At 50.3% G+C, this 18,823-nt stretch overlaps 1 protein-coding gene across 1 annotated transcript; it reads left to right on the top strand.

The window, feature by feature from the left end:
* The first annotated feature begins 2,242 nt into the window (after nt 1-2,242).
* Nucleotides 2,243-17,710, top strand: LOC123427260 (endoplasmic reticulum metallopeptidase 1). Its single transcript, XM_045111261.1, has 14 exons — nt 2,243-2,577; nt 3,918-4,254; nt 5,595-5,833; nt 6,481-6,637; nt 6,730-6,807; nt 7,074-7,145; nt 7,663-7,782; nt 8,411-8,575; nt 14,944-15,469; nt 15,545-15,701; nt 15,871-15,980; nt 16,413-16,525; nt 16,641-17,004; nt 17,098-17,710. The coding sequence occupies exons 2-14, from the start codon at nt 3,946-3,948 to the stop codon at nt 17,409-17,411; spliced, it is 2,724 nt and encodes a 907-aa protein (XP_044967196.1). The 5' UTR covers nt 2,243-2,577; nt 3,918-3,945; the 3' UTR covers nt 17,412-17,710.
* The last annotated feature ends 1,113 nt before the right edge of the window (nt 17,711-18,823 follow it).

Raw genomic sequence — 18,823 nt, 5'->3', positions numbered from 1 at the left:
CAGAACATAGTGGATACTAGGGATCAATCCCCATCAAAACTGACTCGATCACATGATAGATCTCATCCTACTCATCCTACTCATCCTACTCGATCACATGATAGATCTCATCCTACTCATCGAATAGATTACTCACGAACAACGAAGAGCTTCATGGAATTGGAGAGGGAAGAAGGTTGATGATGACGATGGCGACAATTTACCCTCTCCGGAGCCCAAGAAGGACTCCAGATCTGCCCTCCAGATGAAGAACAGGTGGTGGCGGCGCCTCCGTATCGAAAACGCGACGAAAACTTCTCTTTTTATTTTTTCTGGGACGAAAGGCAACTTATAGAGCTGGAGTTAGGGGCGGCAGGTGCCTGTGGGCCCCACAAGCCTGCCCACCGCCACCAGGGGGGTGGTGGCGGAGTAGGGGCTTGTGGCCCACTGGCCCACCCCCTGAGGTGGAACTTGGTGCATATATTTTTGATATTTTCTAAAACTGCTCCCCGTAAATTTTCAGGACGTTTGGAAAACTTTGATTTCTGCACAAAAATAACACCAAGGCAATTCTGCTGAAAACAATGTCAGTCCAGGTTAGTTCCATTCAAATCATGCAAATTAGAGTCCAAAACAAGGGCAAAAAGTTTGGAAAAGTAGATACGATGGAGACGTATCACTCACTCACTCGCCTCTCTCGCTCCGTCCTCTCTTCTCCCCTCTTGGATTTTGATCCAATACGACGCAATGTCGAGCTCCGACAGACACTCCAGCTCTGACGTTGACTACGAGGATGAGTTGGCCCTACGCATTGCGTTGGAGCGGTCCAAAGTGGACACTCGAGGTAGCTCTAGATTTGCAGCATCACCGTAGCTCCCGCGTCGGTGCAACGTGGACGTCATGCGGGAGCTGAACCTTTGTGTCCCGTGCTCAACTCTGTCAGGACAGCGTAGTCCGCAACGCCCCCGCGTCATCCCCTTCCCTCGCCAGACGCTCCTCCTCGTGGGCAACTGCGGGTGCTAGTGCCCTCGTCGTCGGCCCACACGCGTATTCCGAAATCAGAGGCGTCCGCCGCCCGCCGCGAGAGGCCGCGGGTAAGGTAGAGGGATGCCGGATGCGGCGGAGCGGTCTGTGCGCCATCGCCGCGGGATGCAGGCAGAGCCCGATGAGGACGAGCGACTCCTTGCATGGGCCTATCGTCGGTGGCGACGGTCGCCGCCTGCGGCGGTAGAACGTGAAGGTGATCCAGTTTGTTATTGAGCAGTCGAAGCCCGAGGCGAAGGAGGCAGCGGAGGAGGCGGCTCGGGCGACGAACTTGAAGCGACAACAAGATGGTGTTGTCCGTCGGATGAAGGGGTTGATCGTCCTCTTTGACTTTGACTCCGACGACGCCGCCGCCAACAGGTCCACCTCCTTCGATGAGGACCAAGATCATCCACCAACCGTTGACGCCTACAGCTACGCCGGTGACCGAAAGGGAAAGGGGTCGACGAGGAAGCTATGAATCTCCGCCATCTTCGTAGTTAGTTTATAGTTATTTTTGTCCGTAGTTAGAACTCTTCTCTCGTATGTGGATTATGTGTGGATGTAGATGCTCTTAGTTGCGTAGATTGACAACAAGAGGTCTCGGGTTCGAGCCGTCCTCCTCGCTTATTTTTTGTATTTTAACAAAAAAAGCTCAAGCAGTCCTATTTTTGCTTTTCAACAAAAAAATAAAACGGGCATGCCTAGCGTGCGTCCTTTTAGAAATGCCATCAATCCTTTGTCACATGGACAATCCCTGTTTGAAGAATGATTTGAAGGTTTAACATAAACCGGAAAAGCATAGCTTATGGGCAGTCGATGGGGATTTCGACTTGAGAGTTCGTTTCGTCGGGGCGGCTGTGCGGGTCCAGTGTTTAAAAATGGTTTTTTTTTAACTTGTGTTTAAAATGTACCTTTTCCTGTTTGTAACGGCAGAGAGATTCTTTCCCCGAGCGATCACGTGAAAGCAGTTGGGAGCTGTGGAAGACGGACAAAACCCCTGTGTCATCAGCCAACAAACAAAAAGACGTACTCGTACACGGGACGCTTGAGCGGGGACCGACCCCGTGCCTGACTTCCTTGCAGTTGCAGTTGCAGTTGCAGTTGCAGTTGCAGTCCCACCACGCCACGGGAGGAACAGAGAAGTAGCGGACGGTACCGACGATGGATGGGCTCGTCAAGGCGTGCCTCGTCCGGCCCCCATATGGCCCATACACCCCACGCAACGCCACACCGGATCACCATCGCCTGTCTGCCTATCTCCAGAGTACTGCTACACGGGCCACGGGGCAGGCACGCTCTGCGGTTCCTTCCTGCGATCGATCGCCGTGTCCTCCTTCATCCCCTCATCATAACCTCGAATCTCCGCTCCGCTCCGCTCCGAGCGGTGCGGGCGTCTGCTGCTGCTGCTTACCCACGCGGAAACAAAGAGGCGACCGGAATCCCAACGGCCTGCCGCCTCATCCCCTCCCCTTCCAGACTGCTGGAGTCCACGCCGAGCCAGCCTCCCTCTGCTCCTCCCCTCGCCGTCGTCCCCTCTGGAGATCCGTACGGGCCTGGATTCTTCTTCCGCTGGTGAGTGGCACTAAGCTCCCTGTCATACTGCTGCAACTCTGCTCCGTTTCTTCCAAGCTTCATATCTAGCAGGGGTAGCACCCTCCATCCTGGAGTAGTTGCGGGTTCAGCGGTTGACTTAATAATTCATGCATCATGCTTCAATTACCGTCTTCTTCTTAGTTCTCAACATAGGCGATTTCTTCTCAGATGACCTCGGCCCCATAGGAGGAGATAGGATAGGTTTGTCTTTGTCCAAGGAGCGGCCGGTGCTTGGTTGGAAGTAGTACTGTAAATAGCAGTTTATAATCCCTAAAGTGAGATAGAAATCTGGGGCAAGTCTGAATCCCTCCTGAGACTGGCTGATTGCGCCATTGACCATTAGTTGCATATAATAATTAATTTGAGGTACTATCATACGGTGCTGAAATCTGTTATTGGTAATTAATGGCTGGCAGGCCGCTCCTTTTTCTCAAGCCTGACTTGGCAGGCCACACCACAGCTTTCTCACGATCTCTTATGGTAAATGCATCGTCTACAAGTGCAAGCTGGGACCCTTTTGCCTCCCTTGTGTGAAATATTCAAGGCTGAAAATTCTCCTGCGATATGGTAGTAGTAGTTCCCTGCTGCGCTGGTCCACGCACACTGGCTTCTTATCTTAAAAGAAAAACCTTGGACGCAGTAAATGTGAATGAACCTACCTATTCGTTGCCTGTCTCTTTTATGGTAACATAACATGTAGGAGAACTGCCAAAAGCGGCTACTTTTCATTGATGGTCTCTCAGAGTTTCAGTTTCTGTTTCAGTAACGAGTTGTGGTAACCAACCGACTATGGAGTTTGCGTTTTTTAATTCTAGTGCCCTGTTTAATTAGTAGAGCTCTAGTAGAAAAGAGGCTCTAATTGTAGTAACCAACCTGTACTGCTTACTGTGGAGTTTGCATTTTTTTATTCTAGTGTCTGATTACTACTGCTTAGACTCTGCATGCATTTTCTTATGTCGAAACGTGGGAGGTTAGCTGTTAGCACACACTCAGTTCTTACAGTGGTGGAACATACTGATTTCAGATCATGGACAAAACGGGATTGTCCGATCCGCGTTTTATTTAGCCTGGATCCATGGGAAACCTTTCTTTGGTAGCTGGAACTCTAAACATTTATCATGTTGCATTTCGGGAATTCCATTTTAACTTGCTCTTTTGTGTAAAAAACAAATGTTAAATTCCACCTAATTTCTGCATATCATATGGAATGCTTACTGATTGTATTTTAATTTTCCGCTACAAGTGATAATATCGTGTACAGTTTATTACTGTATGATACTGCCAAGATAATTCTTTTTTAACAGTCCATCCTTTTTCAGGCGTTTCACTTACATTTAAACATACAGAATGCCTCGAGGGCGAGGTTCGTCTGTGTCAACCCAAGAGAAGCCTAATGCTGATGCAGCAGTCGATTCTGACAAATATAACAGCAGGCATAAGAGGAGCGCTTATTTGTTGCTGGGGTTGTTTATACTTTTCCTTCATGGATCCTGGTCTGTTTACCGTATGCAGTTTGCAAATCTTCCTTTGCCCCTTAATGCTGAGCAGGCTGGTAAGCGGGGGTTCTCAGAGGCTTCTGCCCTTAAGCATGTGAAGTACTTGACAAGCCTGGGTCCTCATCCAGTTGGTTCAGATGCCCTCGATCTTGCTGTGCAGGTTGCCCTTTCAAGCTTCTTTGCTTTCGCATTTTTTAACAGTTTTTTACTTACAGTTTCAGTCTTCAGACCAATTATAACATTGCTGTTAATGTCATTATGCATTGACATGTTCGAAACATGGTGGTCACTGACACTTCCCAGTTTAGGTGTAACTAGCTGTTGGGTGTTGAACTGTCGACACTAATTGTAGTGTCCTGTTTAATGAGTAGAGCTCTATCAGGAAAGAGGCTTTCTTTAAGTTTGCATTTTGTGTCGGCGTGTTAATTTCTTTATGAAGTCATAATAATCAGTTATATGGTTGGGGAAGCAGAGCACCTACTTTTGGGCCTTATTTTGGATGCTTGTTTATTTTTGACCAAACGGTTCTGTTTGGTGATAAAAATCTGCTTTGTGTAATTGAATACTTCTACTGACCTCATACTTTATTATTATAATTAAAAGGGCACCTAGAAACTTTGATGTATTCAACCAGGGGTAAATTGCATGGTGGGTCACTGAACTTATGCACCGTGTGAGTGGTTCTTTTAGCCACGATCTGTAGAAAATGCACATCTAGGTAAGCATGGTGGGTCACTGGATTTATGCAGCATGCGGGTGTTTCGTTTGGCCATGGTATACATAGAAAATGCAAATCAAGGTAAGCATGGTGTCACTGAACTTGTACACCGTGAGCGTGGTTCTTTTAGCCATGGTGTGCATAAAATGCACAGGTAGGTAAGGTTTTTCTTGAACACCAGGTCACTTAAGTGCGTTAACGGGGCCATGCCAGGTCCAAGCTAGCGCAGTCAGACACTGCGAAGACATTGGATGCCAATCCTTGCCAACATTGTATGACTATGTGTGTAACCAACTTTCTCTCCCTTCTTACCTGTACCGTAACTAAGATGCAAAAGGCAACATCTTTGTCGACTTCTCTCAGGCTCTCAGCCCTTCCATCTTGCAATCACCATGCTGATCCTGGCTGCTAGTTGTTTGCTAATCTCGGCCATGCTACTAGCTGGAAGTCCAGACGAGCTCAGCCGTTACTTTGATCATCAGTAGTGCACACCACACCAGCCATGGAGGAGTCAGGGGTCGAGAAAAAAATGAGGTCTGGGGTTTGGGCACAAGAACTAGAAAGGGGAGTAAGTGCAGAAGAATTATTACAAGTTAAAGTGAGGAGCTACCTAGTTATTTCTCCCTCTTATCTTTCACTTATACTGTTTTTTAAATTCTTCCCCATCTGGATGGTGTTATGATACAATCTCAGTTTATTGTCTGCTATTGTTGTTGGAACTTACATTTTTTACAGCATCAATTTTTAGTTGCACTATCCACCTTGACATGTCGATGCAATAGTATGTATATGCAGAAGCAGAGAAAATACAGAAGACAGCCCATTGGGACGTTGATGTTCAACTGGAGCTGTTCCACACAGATATTGGTGCAAATCGTCTAGCTGGTGGCCTTTTCAAGGGAAAAACACTCTTGTACTCAGACCTTAAGCACGTGGTCCTCAGAATTGTTCCCAAGTATTTACCAGAAGCTGAAGAAAATTTGATTCTTGTCTCTTCTCATATTGACACAGTTTCCACAACGTAAGGCTCTGCCTTCTCCCTTAATGAGGAAATTTTGCTTCTGCTTTGCATTATGTAATGTGATCAATATGCTTAATCATCAACATGTTAATTGGTTACATGAGATACAAAGAGTTTCTGCATGCCTTTTTGACACTTAGTGGTCAAATTGGTACATTGCATATTTATATTTATATTTGTAGAATGTGGGATGCAATAATCAACTTGAGTATCCCGTTTCAATTGAGGAAGGGATGGGTGCAGAGAGTAGATTAAATGAAATGTATGTGAAATAAGTGAGCTTAGACAAATATATGGGCTCAATCGTGCACGGTTCTTTAACTATAAGTAGGAGATATCGAGATCTAAAATTGCTAAAGATAGCTTGACAACACATGAAGGTTGAATGAAAATATAGCTTTTGAGGCATGTTTTGAAGGAACTATTCTGTGACTGTGATTTTACGAGTAATTAGCAGGTATTCAGACTGTTCAAGTGTATATCTAATGTTAATAGGATTTAATTTATTGACACACTAATGCTTCTTTATTGCAAATATGTGTACTGTCGGCCTGTCGCAGACCATCTCTTGTAAAAACTTTCACTTTTTTTACTTCCCCATTGTCAGTTCTCGAGAGAAAAAGACTTCTAACTTCTATTCTTTTCAGGGAAGGTGCCGGAGACTGCAGTTCATGTGTAGGAGTCATGCTAGAGATGGCACGGGGAGTTGCTCAGTGGGCTCATGGGTTTAAGAGTGGTGTCCTGTTTCTGTTCAACACAGGGGAAGAAGAGGGCCTTGATGGGGCCCACAGTTTTATAACTCAGGTCAGTATTTTCATATGTCACACATAAATCATGTTGTAACTGGTACATTGGTCAATGTCGTTATGCTCCATAATTTACTAATATTTGTGCAGCACCACTGGAGAAACTCAGTACGTTTTGCTGTCGATTTGGAAGCTATGGGTATCAGTGGGAAGTCCACCCTTTTTCAGGTTGGGCTCACGATTTGTTTTCAGAAATTATGCTTGCATTTATAATTGTAACAATCATGTAACTGTTCTAAATTTCAGTTTGTTGCTAATGCCTAATGATAGTAAATAAGGTTTCTGAACATTTCATGCAAACCCTGAGTTACTTTATCGCTGATGCATCAGATTTTTTTTTATTTTTTTAATTGCTATACATTTCTCAATTTGTTACAAAAGCATTGATTTTGAACCTTTTGGTGTACCTTACTATTTTTCTTCATATATAACAGGGTACTCACCAATGGGCTTTGGAGAGCTTTGCTGCTGTAGCGAAATACCCATCTGCGCAGATAGCTACACAGGTAACACATTGTTTATTTGATTCTTGATTTTTGCTGTCCTAGAGAGAGCGTTTTTCACTTTTCATAGAGGTTCATTTACCCTGTCAGCTGCAGTCCGCATACATTATTGGCCAGCTGTAGAAGTTTGAGTGATTTTCCTGTTTGAAATTATTGTTGGGTAAAAATTAAAATTGTATTTTGGCTAGAAGCGGGGAACATTTGATTATAGCAAATAACTATAGCAACTTTATGACATTTCCAGCAACTCTGAAATCGAGCAGCTCAGAGCAACATGGAGTGAAATGCCCTATTTAATTCACCTTTTTATAAGAAAAAATACGGACATGATTGTTTCTCATCCACCTCACACCCACTTGTTGATGCTAACACAAAACTTATAGAAGTATCAAGTAATATCCTGTTTCTAGAGTGAACGAAGACGGTTCGACGTGTCACTTTACTCAACCAGCATAGTTCAATCTTAGCTTGTACTCGTAGGAGCTTGCAAATACGACATGACCTAAACCTGTAATTGCAGGATGTTTTCCGTTCTGGAGCAATAAAATCTGCTACTGATTTCCAAATATATGAGGAGGTTGCTGGTCTTCCTGGCCTTGATTTTGCATATACAGATACGACATCCGTGTATCACACAAAGGTTTGCTTTGATGACTTCTATCAGTGTATGTATGTATTTGTTATGAATATGATTACTAATAATATCTACATCGTCTACTCGGTGAAAGAGTCTACTGCTAATACTTACCTCTTTGAAGAGCTAGAGATTATGGACCTTGAGATTAAGCTATATGCTGTCATTCCCTTTTGTACATTTAAGAATTAAACAGGTCACATGTTTCCGAACCAAAAGTGGTTTTTTGATAGATTACAAGGTGGAAAAATCACACATGAACTTTACTTCTTGAGGATCCAGCTGATTTTTCTACAGTTCCTCGTAGAGTATGAATGCGAGCTGTTTAATTCTTAAATGTACTATCCAGCCATGTGTTTCCTAGTGAGATTTGAATTTTAATTATGATAATTTCATTGCCATGAGATTGTAATTTCTGTCTTCCAAAAGAAATTAGAATGAGGTGATAGCTTCCCTCAAAAAATAAAATAAAACAGAACGAGGTGATAACTTTAGATGTAATGGTAACTTCTGTTAATATTGTGAGCGTAGATCGAGGTCAGCAGAATATGTGGTGGCAGCTTCAATCTAATTTTTTTGGTGCCAAACATTGTAGTTGCTTACTCATGATATTTCATTGCTTTCTTCTGTGCAGAATGACAAAATGGAGCTCCTGCAACCAGGATCCCTTCAGCATAATGGAGAAAATATGCTTGCCTTCCTACTCCATGCTGCTTCATCACCAAAATTTATGAAAGATGCACACCAGGCTAAGCAAGATAGCACAGAGCAGAAGAATGCTATTTTTTTCGACATTCTGGTATATATCAGATTAAAATATTTTTGTTATCAAGTAGTATAACGCTACCATGCAATATCAGGTTTTTCCCATTAAGCTAAGCAAGCACATGCAGCTTTTGCTTTTCATAAATTCCTGTGGGAAATTTTGATTGCTATAGGTCTTCATATGCTAATTTTTGAGATAATAAAGGACCATACGAATTAGGCAACAATTTTTTATGAAACAATCAGCTATATATCTTTGGAGAAAAATCTTTGTGAATTGTGATGTTTGGGCAAAGTTAAATTTGGCTGGATGGCAAGATATAATTGGTAGAGGCTAGGGTTCTACCAGGTCTCGGACGTAGGTTGTAGGGGTGGAAGTGCGGGCTGCGAGGTTGGGGACGCCGGCGCCGGCGGTTGGGCGCCGTCGCGGCGTGAGAGAGAGAGAGAGGCGGCTAGGGTTTGGGGCTCTCGTCTCCTGAGGGAGACGACAACAGAATATATTGTTTATTGTCTGCTTAATATCGAAGGGGTACATGTGTTTATATAGGAGGACAACCTCCACTAAACCCTAGATAACTTGGACTCTAATATAACTTGGACTCCAAGATAGGTAAGATAACTTGGGCTAAGCCCGTAATTAACCCTGCCCATTGGGCCTCCTCCGTTGGTAAGTTGTACCCGTCATAACATCTCTCCCCGCCTTCTCAAACAGCTCGTCCTCGAGCTGAACATCTGGAAACTGCTGGCGGAAATCGTCGAGCTTCTCCCAAGTCGCTTCCTCCTCTGGCAGGCCGGTCCACTGTACCAAGACATGCCAGACGCCGCGACGTTGCTGCGCTTGCAGCACCTTCGCCACCTGTGCGGAAGCTGGAAGGAGGCGGCCATCCGAAGTAGGAGGAAGGGCCGGCGTCGCTGCAGGAGGGTCCCCGCGGTAGGCCTTCAGTAAGCCGACATGGAAGACGTCGTGGAGGCGAGAACCAGCTGGCAGCTCCAAGCGGTATGCGAGTGTGCCGACACGCTCCAGCACACGAAAGGGACCGGTGTAGCGAGGTCCCAATTTGCGCTTGGAGCGCGGGTCCAGAGACTGCGTGGTCCTGTGGAGGAGGCGCAGCCACACCCAATCGCCCACCGCGAACTCCGCCTCGCGATGATGAGCATCGTAGTACTTCCGAGCCAGCTGCTGTGCTTGGAGAAGACGCTGGCGTGCCTCAGCCAGAATGTCGTCGCGGGTGCGGAGTAAGTCGCCCGCCGTCTCGGACCGAGCCGTCCCAGGCTCGTAAGGGAGCATCGCCGGAGGTGGGCGCCCGTAGACCACCTCGAAAGGCGTGGTGCGTAGGGCGGAGTGATAGGAGGTGTTGTAGCAGTACTCCACCCACGCCAACCAGTCCACCCAGGCTCGTGGACGATCACCAGTAACACAGCGCAGGTACATGGTGATCACCTTGTTGACCACCTCGGATTGGCCGTCTGTCTGAGGGTGGAACGCCGTGCTCATGCGGAGCTTCATGCCCGCTAGTCGAAAGAGATCTCGCCAGACATGTCCCGTGAACACGGGATCACGATCGCTGACGATGGACGACGGAAAACCGTGGAGGCGGACGATGACGTCGAAGAAGGCCCGCGCCACGGAGGCGGCTGTATATGGATGACCCAGGGCGATGAAGTGCGCGTACTTGGAGAAGCGGTCAACCACCGTGAGGATGACAGACTTGCCGCCCACCTTGGGAAGGTCCTCGATGAAGTCCATGGAAATATCCGCCCACACCTGGGAGGGTACGTCCAGCGGTTGCAGTAGACCCGCGGGTCGTAGTGTCTCCGTCTTGTTCCGCTGGCACGTCACGCACGACCGCACCCAGTCGTGGACCATCGCGCCATCACCGGGGATGTAAAAATCAGCCCGGAGACGATGGAGAGTCTTCTGCACGCCCTCGTGTCCTGCAGAGTGCTCCAAGGTCAGGACCTGGTGGCGCGGGTCGCCATGGTCGGGCACGAAGATGCGGCGGCCATGTAGGAGCAGCCCCTCGTCCAAGCGCCAGGGCGCGTGCAGCTCGCCGGCGTCAAGGCGCTGGCGCAGGCCCTGGGCGTCCACGGCCGTCGAAGTTGCCCGGCGAATGTCGTCGATGAAGGCGAAAGATGGCCCGGAGCGAATGCACATGATAGTGCCAGCCATGGCGACGTCGTCCGCGACATCCTTAGTGTCGTGGCGGGACAAGGCGTCGGCGACCGTGTTGAGACGGCCGGGGCGGTACTCAACGGTGAAGTCGAAGCCAAAGAGCTTGTTGATCCACTGGTGTTGCGGAACTGTGGAGAGGCGCTGGTCCAGCAAGAACTTGAGGCTGTAGTGGTCCGTGCGCACACGGAATGACCGGCCCCAAAGATAAGGCCGCTAGTGGCGCACCGCCTGAACCAGCCCAATAAGCTCGCGCTCGTAGGCCGCGAGCTTGTGATGGCGAGCGGCGAAGGGGCGGCTGAAGAAGGCGAGCTGTCCCTCGCCCTAGTGGAGGACGGCGCCGAAGCCGATGCCAGAGGCGTTGCAGTCCACCATGAACGGCATATCAAAGTCCGGCATCTGGGGGACGGGTCCCGTCGTGAGCGCCCGCTGGAGAGCCTCGAATGCCGTAGTCGCCTCCTCGTCCCAGGAGAAGGCGTCGCGTCGAAGGAAATGCGTCAGCGGCGCGGCGATGAGGCCGAAGTCCCGGATGTACTTCCGGTAGTAGCCGGCGAGGCCCAAGAAGCCGCAGAGCGCCCGCGGTGACCGCGGGATCGGCCACGCGGCAACGGCGGCGACCTTGTCCGCGTCCATCGCTACCCCGTCCGTTGAGATGACGTGCCCCAGGTACGCGACGGAGGTCGTGCCGAACGAGCACTTCGAGCGCTTGAGGTGAAGACGATGCGCTCGAAGCTCGTTGAAGATGATGGCCACGTGTTGTAGGTGCTCCGCCCAAGATGCACTGTAGATGAGGTCATCAAAGAAAACAAGCACAAAGCGGCGCAAGTATGGGCTGAGCACGTCGTTCATCAGGGCCTGGAAGGTCGCCGACGCGTTGGAGAGGCTGAACGGCATCACCAGGAACTCGAAGTGGCCATGGTGAGTGCGGAACGCCGTCTTCTCGATGTCCTCAGGGTGCATGCGCACCTGATGGTAGCCCGAGCGAAGGTCGAGCTTGGTGAAGAAGCGCGCTCCGTGTAGCTCGTCCAAGAGCTCATCCACGACGGGGATGGGGAACTTGTCCTTGGACGTCAGGGCGTTGAGGGCGTGGTAGTCGATGCAGAAGCGCCATGTGCCGTCGGGCTTGCGCACAAGGAGCACCAGGGCGGAGGACGGCGATGTCAAAATCCGGATGATGCCCTGCGCGAGCATGACCGCCACCTGATGCTCGAGCTCGTCTTTCTGCAGCTGAGGGTACCGGTACGGACGCACGGCTACAGGTGCCGTGTCCGGCAGCAGGTGGATGCGGTGGTCACAGGGCCGTGCGGGAGGGAGGCCCTGTGGCTCGTCGAAGATGTCGCTGTGTTGCTGCAGGAGGTCGGCCAGGAGGGGATGCGCCTCGTTCAGTGCGACCGCCATCAACTGGAGCTGTGGAGTCACGGCGCCGGAGCCGCCGATGCCTGTCCACTGAACGCGACGGCCGCCCTCGCGCCAGAAGATGAGGGACAACACATCGAGGTCCCAAAGGATGGGGCCGAGAGTGGACAGGAAGTCGATGCCGAGGATGAAGTCGTAGCAGCCCAGGTCGATGCCGACGCAGTCGATGGAGAACGGCTCGTCGCCGATGAGGACGGGAACCTGCCGCGCCACCCCCTGGCAAGCAAGGCGGTCCCCGTTGGCGACGGTGACGCTGAATTTCTCCGAGCCCGCCGGTTGGAGTGCGAGGCGGCGCATGGCGTCCCCGGTCAGGAAGTTGTGCGTCGAACCCGTGTCCACGAGCGCGGTGAGACGCTCCCCGTTGATCGTCACCGGAAGCAGCATCGTCTTTGCCGTCTTGATGCCAGCCATGTCATGAAGGGAGACGACGAAGGCGGTCGCGTCGACCGGCCCGTAGGTCGTGACGCCGGCCTCGGAGAGTGTGGTGGCGTCGAGCTCCGCGGTGAGGGCCTCCACCTCCGCGTCGTCGACGGTCTCCAGGTAGAACAGGCGGGCACACGTATGACCCGGCGCATACGGCTTGTCGCAGTTGAAGCACAGGCCCTTGCGGCGCCGCTCGAGCTGCTCGGCCGACGTCAAGCGCCGGAAGGTGCGTGTCGGCGCGGGGGCAGCCGCAGTAGCGGCCGGCAGGGCGGGGCGTGTCGGGGTGGCGGCCGCCGGGGCGGGGCGGGTCGGGGGACGCGTGCCGCGGCCCGGGAACGCCTGCTGCAGGGCGTTGGCGCGCTGCTCGTACGCGCGTGCGTAATACATGGCCGTCTGCGGGTCTTGGGGGTCGCGCATCTCGACGTTGATGCGGATGTGGTCGGGAAGGCCGCCGACGAAGAGCTCGGCGCGTTGGCGAGCCGTGACGTCAGGCGCATGGCAGGCCAACGTCTGGAAGCGGTCGGCGAAGTCCTGCACCGAGGTGGTGAAGGGAAGGCGACCGAGGTCGGCCAAGCGGCTCCCATGTATGGGGGGGGGCCGAACCGGAGGAGACAAAGGTCGTGAAAGCGCTCCCACGGAGGCATCCCGCCCTCGTCCTGCTCGAGGGCGTAGTACCAAGTCTGGGCGGCGCCACGGAGGTGGTAGGAGGCGATCCACGTGCGGTCGGACGCCATAGTCCGCTGCCCCCTGAAAAACTGGTCGCACTGATTGAGCCAGTTCAGGGGGTCGATGGTGCAGTCGTAGGTGGCGAACTCCAGCTTGGTGAAGCGGGGTGGCTGCTGCACGCGTGGCGAGGCCGCGTAGGTGCCCTCGTGACGACCCAGCGCGGCGGAAGGAGAGTGCTGTGTCACCACGGAGCTCCCGGCGTACAGATCAGTGTACCCGCCGAACCCCCCGAAGGTGGGGGCGGGTGGCTGCAACACCGTCGGCTGTAGTGGCGCCGTCGTGTAGGTCGGCGTGTCAATCCACGTCGGTAGCGGGGACGGCGACGGCGGCCACCGGACCTGGGTGATCGGCAGGCCCTGGGGCGCGACAGTGGCCGGGGGCGGTGGCGCGAAGGGCGCCGCCGGCGGAGGCGGTGGTGGCGGGGTTGCGTACGGAGCCTGGAGGAAAGTCCGGAGGTTCGAGACCGCCAGGTTGAGGTCGCGGATCGCCGAGGACATCTCCGTCGGGGAGAGGACGGGGGCGGGTTCGGCCGCCAGGGCCGCGGGACCGGAGGCGGGCGGACCTGAGGTGGCCGGCGGCGGCTGTTGCGATGTGGCGGGGAAGGCGGTGGTGGTGGGAAGGTCCGACAAACTCATTGAACCCAAGCTACCTGATACCAAATTGGTAGAGGCTAGGGTTCTACCAGGTCTCGGACGTAGATTGTAGGGGTGGAAGTGCGGGCTGCGAGGTTGGGGACGCCGGCGCCGTCGCGACGTGAGAGAGAGAGAGAGAGGCGGCTAGGGTTTGGGAGGAGACGACAACAGAATATACTGTTTATTGTCTGCTTAATATCGAAGAGGTACATGTGTTTATATAGGAGGACAACCTCCACTAAACCCTAGATAACTTGGACTCTAAGATAGGTAAGATAACTTGGGCTAAGCCCGTAATTAACCCTGCCCATTGGGCCTCCTCCGTTGGTACGTTGTACCGGTCATAACAATAATAGTGGGTGTGGGTATAACTGGGGCAAACAAAAGAAAATAAATGGCTCATATTAGGTCCTAATAGAAATAACGCTATATTTTACATCATATATTGCTTTGAAGAATGACCCAATTCTCAGATGAGTTGTCCATCTTTGATAGCATGGTACGTTCTTTGATTTTGTTTGTTCGGAGCAATGGAATGGATTCACCCAATGTTTTTGCTTGGCACCCCCCTATTCCTTACCTCCTTTTGGGTATCACCTGGAGTGTCATGGTTCTGTTCCCAGGTCATACCATGATTCAAACTAAACATCAGAATTAGATTTGAAGCTAGGATTAGATGTTTCCGTGCTCCCGGCACCATATGATTCCTCAAAAAAACTCTAGTTCTTTTGGTAATTGGTATCGTTTGGCTTTGCTGGCATAAATCAGAACAATCGATTCCCTCAAAAGAAAACTTAAGACCACGGTATAACCAACTAAAATATGCACATAATTCTAGAGGTGTTCGCATGGGTTGGTGGTATCTAAAAATATGCAACATATTTGTTTGTATCTGCAAAACAAGTGCACCTGGGAAATAGACAAGATATATTTGTTCGTATCTGGATAAAATTGCAAATTTAGTGGGCATGATTTCATATTCAAGTGAATTTTCTTTTGCTTCAGCTTCTCACTTGTATGTTACTAATTTCGCAGGGCAAGTACATGGTGGTCTATCCACAGCGACTAGCAACCATGTTTCACAACTCAATAATATTTCAGTCACTTCTGATATGGGGAACATCACTGCTTATGGGTGGACGTCCTGGTCTTGTGTCCTTCGGAATATCATGTTTGAGCATTATTTTGACGCTGATATTTTCTACTGTCTTACCGGTTGTGGTGGCATTTGTTCTGCCACATATTTGTCCCTTTCCTATTTCATTTGTTGCAAATCCGTGGTTAGTTGTTGGCTTATTTGGTTCACCTGCACTGCTTGGGGCATTCATTGGTCAGCATATTGGATTTATTCTCCTGAAGAGGCACATTCAACAAGTGTATTCAAGAACAAAACCAGGTCTAACTGGTAACATGATGGATATCATCGTTGGCCTGGAAGCTGAGAGGTGGATTTACAAATCTGGTTTTGTCCAATGGCTCATAGTTTTGATACTCGGAACCTATTTGAAGGTCGGAGCATCCTATATAGCACTCATCTGGCTTGTTTCGCCTGCTTTTGCATGTAAGTTGGGGTGACTATCTGGGAGTTATATGTTGATATTCAACTTGAGTATTAATTGCTGTTATTTCGTTGCAGATGGTCTTATGGAAGCAACACTGACTCCTGTAAGGTCACCTAAACAGCTTAAGGTCTTTACATTGGTCCTGGCTTTGGCTGTGCCAGTTATGTCATCTGCTGGTTTGTTTATTCGCATGGTAGATGTGATGGTTGGCAGTATTGTACGTGTTGATAGGTAAATGTCTAGAGCCTGCAATGTCCAAACTTGTTCTTTATTTTCTCATTTGTTATGTCAGTCAGTTAGGGCCATGATTAAGTTTTGTACTTAAATGCTGTTAACATTGTGTCAGTTAATCTAGTCTAACTGAACTAATTTCAACCTTATTTTGCACTTATATATGCAGGAACCCTGGTGGGCTACCAGACTGGCTTGGAAATGTAGTAGTTGCTGTTGCCATCGCTATAGTCGTGTCCTTGACGTTTGTGTATCTTCTTTCGTATGTCCATATTTCAGGTAAACCATATCATGCTTGATATATCATCATATTTTGCTTCCGTTACATGACTTATCAATTTCTGTTATCTTGTTTATAATTTGTTTGATTTTGCTTTGATTTGTGACATATAGTGCAAGGGGTGTGTTGGAGTGATCATTAAATTTTGCCCTCAAACATGCATCATGCTTTGTCATTCTGTATTCGAGTAATGCCAAACTGGTCACGTACCCACACTAAAAAAACTACTAAAAAAACCAAAATTACCGAGCAGTGAAGCTAAACTAATCTGAGGAATGATTGTAGGTTTATTATGATTGTGGTTTTACCTGGTCAGAAGAAGGCTCCCCCGCCCTCCCTCTCTAACATTGTTGTACTCAACATCTACCATTGCATCCAATTTTACACAGCACATCCAAATGAGCTGATATCTGAGATAATGTTTTATGCAGGTGCGAAGAAAACGCTTCTTTATGTGTTGTCTGCATTGTTTGGTCTTGCCCTTGTACTAGTATCAAGTGGCATTGTTCCAGCATTCACAGAGGATATTGCTCGTTCTGTAAATGTAAGCTTTGCCTGGAATTGTCATGACATTTCCCCGTATTTGCATTAACAAGCTCATACTAGCAATGATACTCCCTGCTTATTAGATCATACTGACTGATTTACTTTTTGCTCAGGTTGTGCATGTTGTTGATACTACAAGAATGAATGATGGAAACACAGAACCATCATCCTACGTTTCCCTATTCTCGAACATGCCTGGAAAGTTGACACAGGAATTGATGGACCTCAGAGGGGAAGAGTTTTCTTGCGGAAGGAATATGACAACTGATTTCGTGACATTTACCGTGAAGTATGGCTGCAGGAGTTACAAAGCGAGCAACACTGGATGGAGCAAATCAGAAGTTCCAGTGCTCCATGTCGAAAGTGATTCTGCTGATGATGATGGCCGTAGAACAGTAGTATCAGTTGATACCAGGTCATCTACACGATGGTCGCTCGCAATCAATATGCAGGAAATTGACGACTTCACTATTGAAGGTGAGTTACAGCCTAATAGATCGGTAAATCTAGGTGAAGTAAATTGTTGTTATTTGCCATCTAACTCACCCCTCCATGCGTTATTTTACTCAGTGGCTTCAGATAAGTTGGTTCAACTGGGTGGTAAGACTGAGGTCGGTGGATGGCATACAATCCAGTTTGCAGGCGGCAAGAACGCGCCAACGAAATTCCAGTTAACCCTTTTCTGGTCAAGTAATGCAACGCATGCATCTCCAAAGGAAGCAGAAGGCCCTCCCCTCCTGGTAAAACTAAGAACAGACGTGAATAGGGTCACGCCGATGGTCGAGACGGTTCTCGAGAAGCTTCCACGCTGGTGTGCGCCCTTCGGCAAGTCGACATCTCCTTACACGCTGGCGTTCCTGACCGCTCTTCCAGTCAATATTTAGGCGACCCGCATTGCGTTCCCCAACATTTTAGCCTTTTAGGGTACTACTAGGAGTTTGACATAGCGTTCATTTGTGCTGTATCTAGCTGTTCATTTTAGATTCATTGCATTTGTAGCTTTCAGTTCAACAGGACCCCCACGAAACGTCAGACGTAGAGGACTGCCGTTGGTAAAAAAAAATGTGTGATGAATGAACGGTCTGTGTGATGTCGAAGAACTTCGGGTTAGAATGATAAGACGGGTGATGTTTGATGTTACCACTTATAGGTACAATTGAATGCATGGTTTCGATCTGAGACATTCTGCATTGTCGATTTTCTGATTGGTAATACGTACATAGTGTTAAGAACAAAATAACCCGACGGTTATTTGGGAAAGAACCCCCGCTCCTTCTAACACAACTGCTCACGGCGGTTCCATCCTGATGTGGAACGGACGCACCCCGCGCCGAGCGTCGCCTCCCAGGGAACCGGCATTAGAACCATCGCGTCTCTATCCCTTTAGAGACGCCTCTTCATTGTATATATAAACCTTGTTCATCAATCAATAAAGTACATTGATTCATTTCTTGTCGATTCCATTCACAACATGTTATCAGCACGCCTCTTCCAGAGCATTTTTTGACGAGATCGACAGAAAAGAAAGCAAAAGGTGAGAAGGATGCCTCGCTCAACGCCGACGAACCTTCGCCGCCTGTTGCAGAACGACGTCCGTCGTCGCCGCCTCGCTGCTCTCCACCGCAGGTTCGGAGAGCGTTGCTGCTTCGACGGTCGGCGCCATGGACCGGGTCGCTACATCGGCCGCCGCCACGGCGCCGGCGGCTACCGAGCGCTCCGCCACGGAGTGCCCCGCTTCCACGGCCTGGGCACCCGCTCCCTGAGCGGTGCTAACCCGGCGGACGGCGTCGCGTCCCTCGCCCCGCTCGCGCTGGATGCCCTCGCCTGGCTCCTCGCCGGCCCTGCCCCGCCTATGCTCGGGGCCGACGCGGCACAGGGAGCGCCGCTGCCGGGCTTTTGGTGCTCTGCCCATGGATGGGTCGTTTGCCCACTTCATGGGTATGATGCCGCCGCCGCCGTCTTCGAGGTCGGCTCGACCAGCGCCGCGACTGCCGACGCCAACACCGCCGCGCCACGCCTCTCGTCTCCGACCCCCGCGGTTGTCGAGATGGGGAGCGGCCCCTCCGCCCCTGTGCCCGCGCCGGCCGGAGCCTCAGCCTCTGCCTTCGCGTTTGGCTCCTCTGCGCCCGTGCCCGCGCCGACCGGGGCCTCCGCCTTCGCCTTCGGCTCCGCCGCCCGCAGCTTCTCTTGCGCGGCGGCCGTCGACGCCAACGCACCCGCGGCGCTGGCTTCGCCCCCGCGCCTGCCGTCTCCTACGCCGGCCACCCCTCCGCGCCCGCCCTCCGTTGCGCCAGCC

This window comes from Hordeum vulgare, chromosome 2H (assembly GCF_904849725.1).
Source record: "Hordeum vulgare subsp. vulgare chromosome 2H, MorexV3_pseudomolecules_assembly, whole genome shotgun sequence".
Lineage (NCBI taxonomy): Eukaryota > Viridiplantae > Streptophyta > Magnoliopsida > Poales > Poaceae > Hordeum > Hordeum vulgare.
The sequence above is the reverse complement of the archived record's forward strand: the minus strand, read 5'-3'. Positions and strand labels throughout refer to the sequence as shown.

Bases quoted from the DNA above. Each gene is read 5' to 3' on its own strand.
- LOC123427260 (XM_045111261.1), top strand. From the start codon at position 3,946: ATGCCTCGAGGGCGAGGTTCGTCTGTGTCAACCCAAGAGAAGCCTAAT. The intron at 6,638-6,729 runs GTCAGTATTTTC...ATATTTGTGCAG, and splicing joins CCCACAGTTTTATAACTCAG to CACCACTGGAGAAACTCAGT. The intron at 7,146-7,662 runs GTAACACATTGT...CTGTAATTGCAG, and splicing joins CTGCGCAGATAGCTACACAG to GATGTTTTCCGTTCTGGAGC.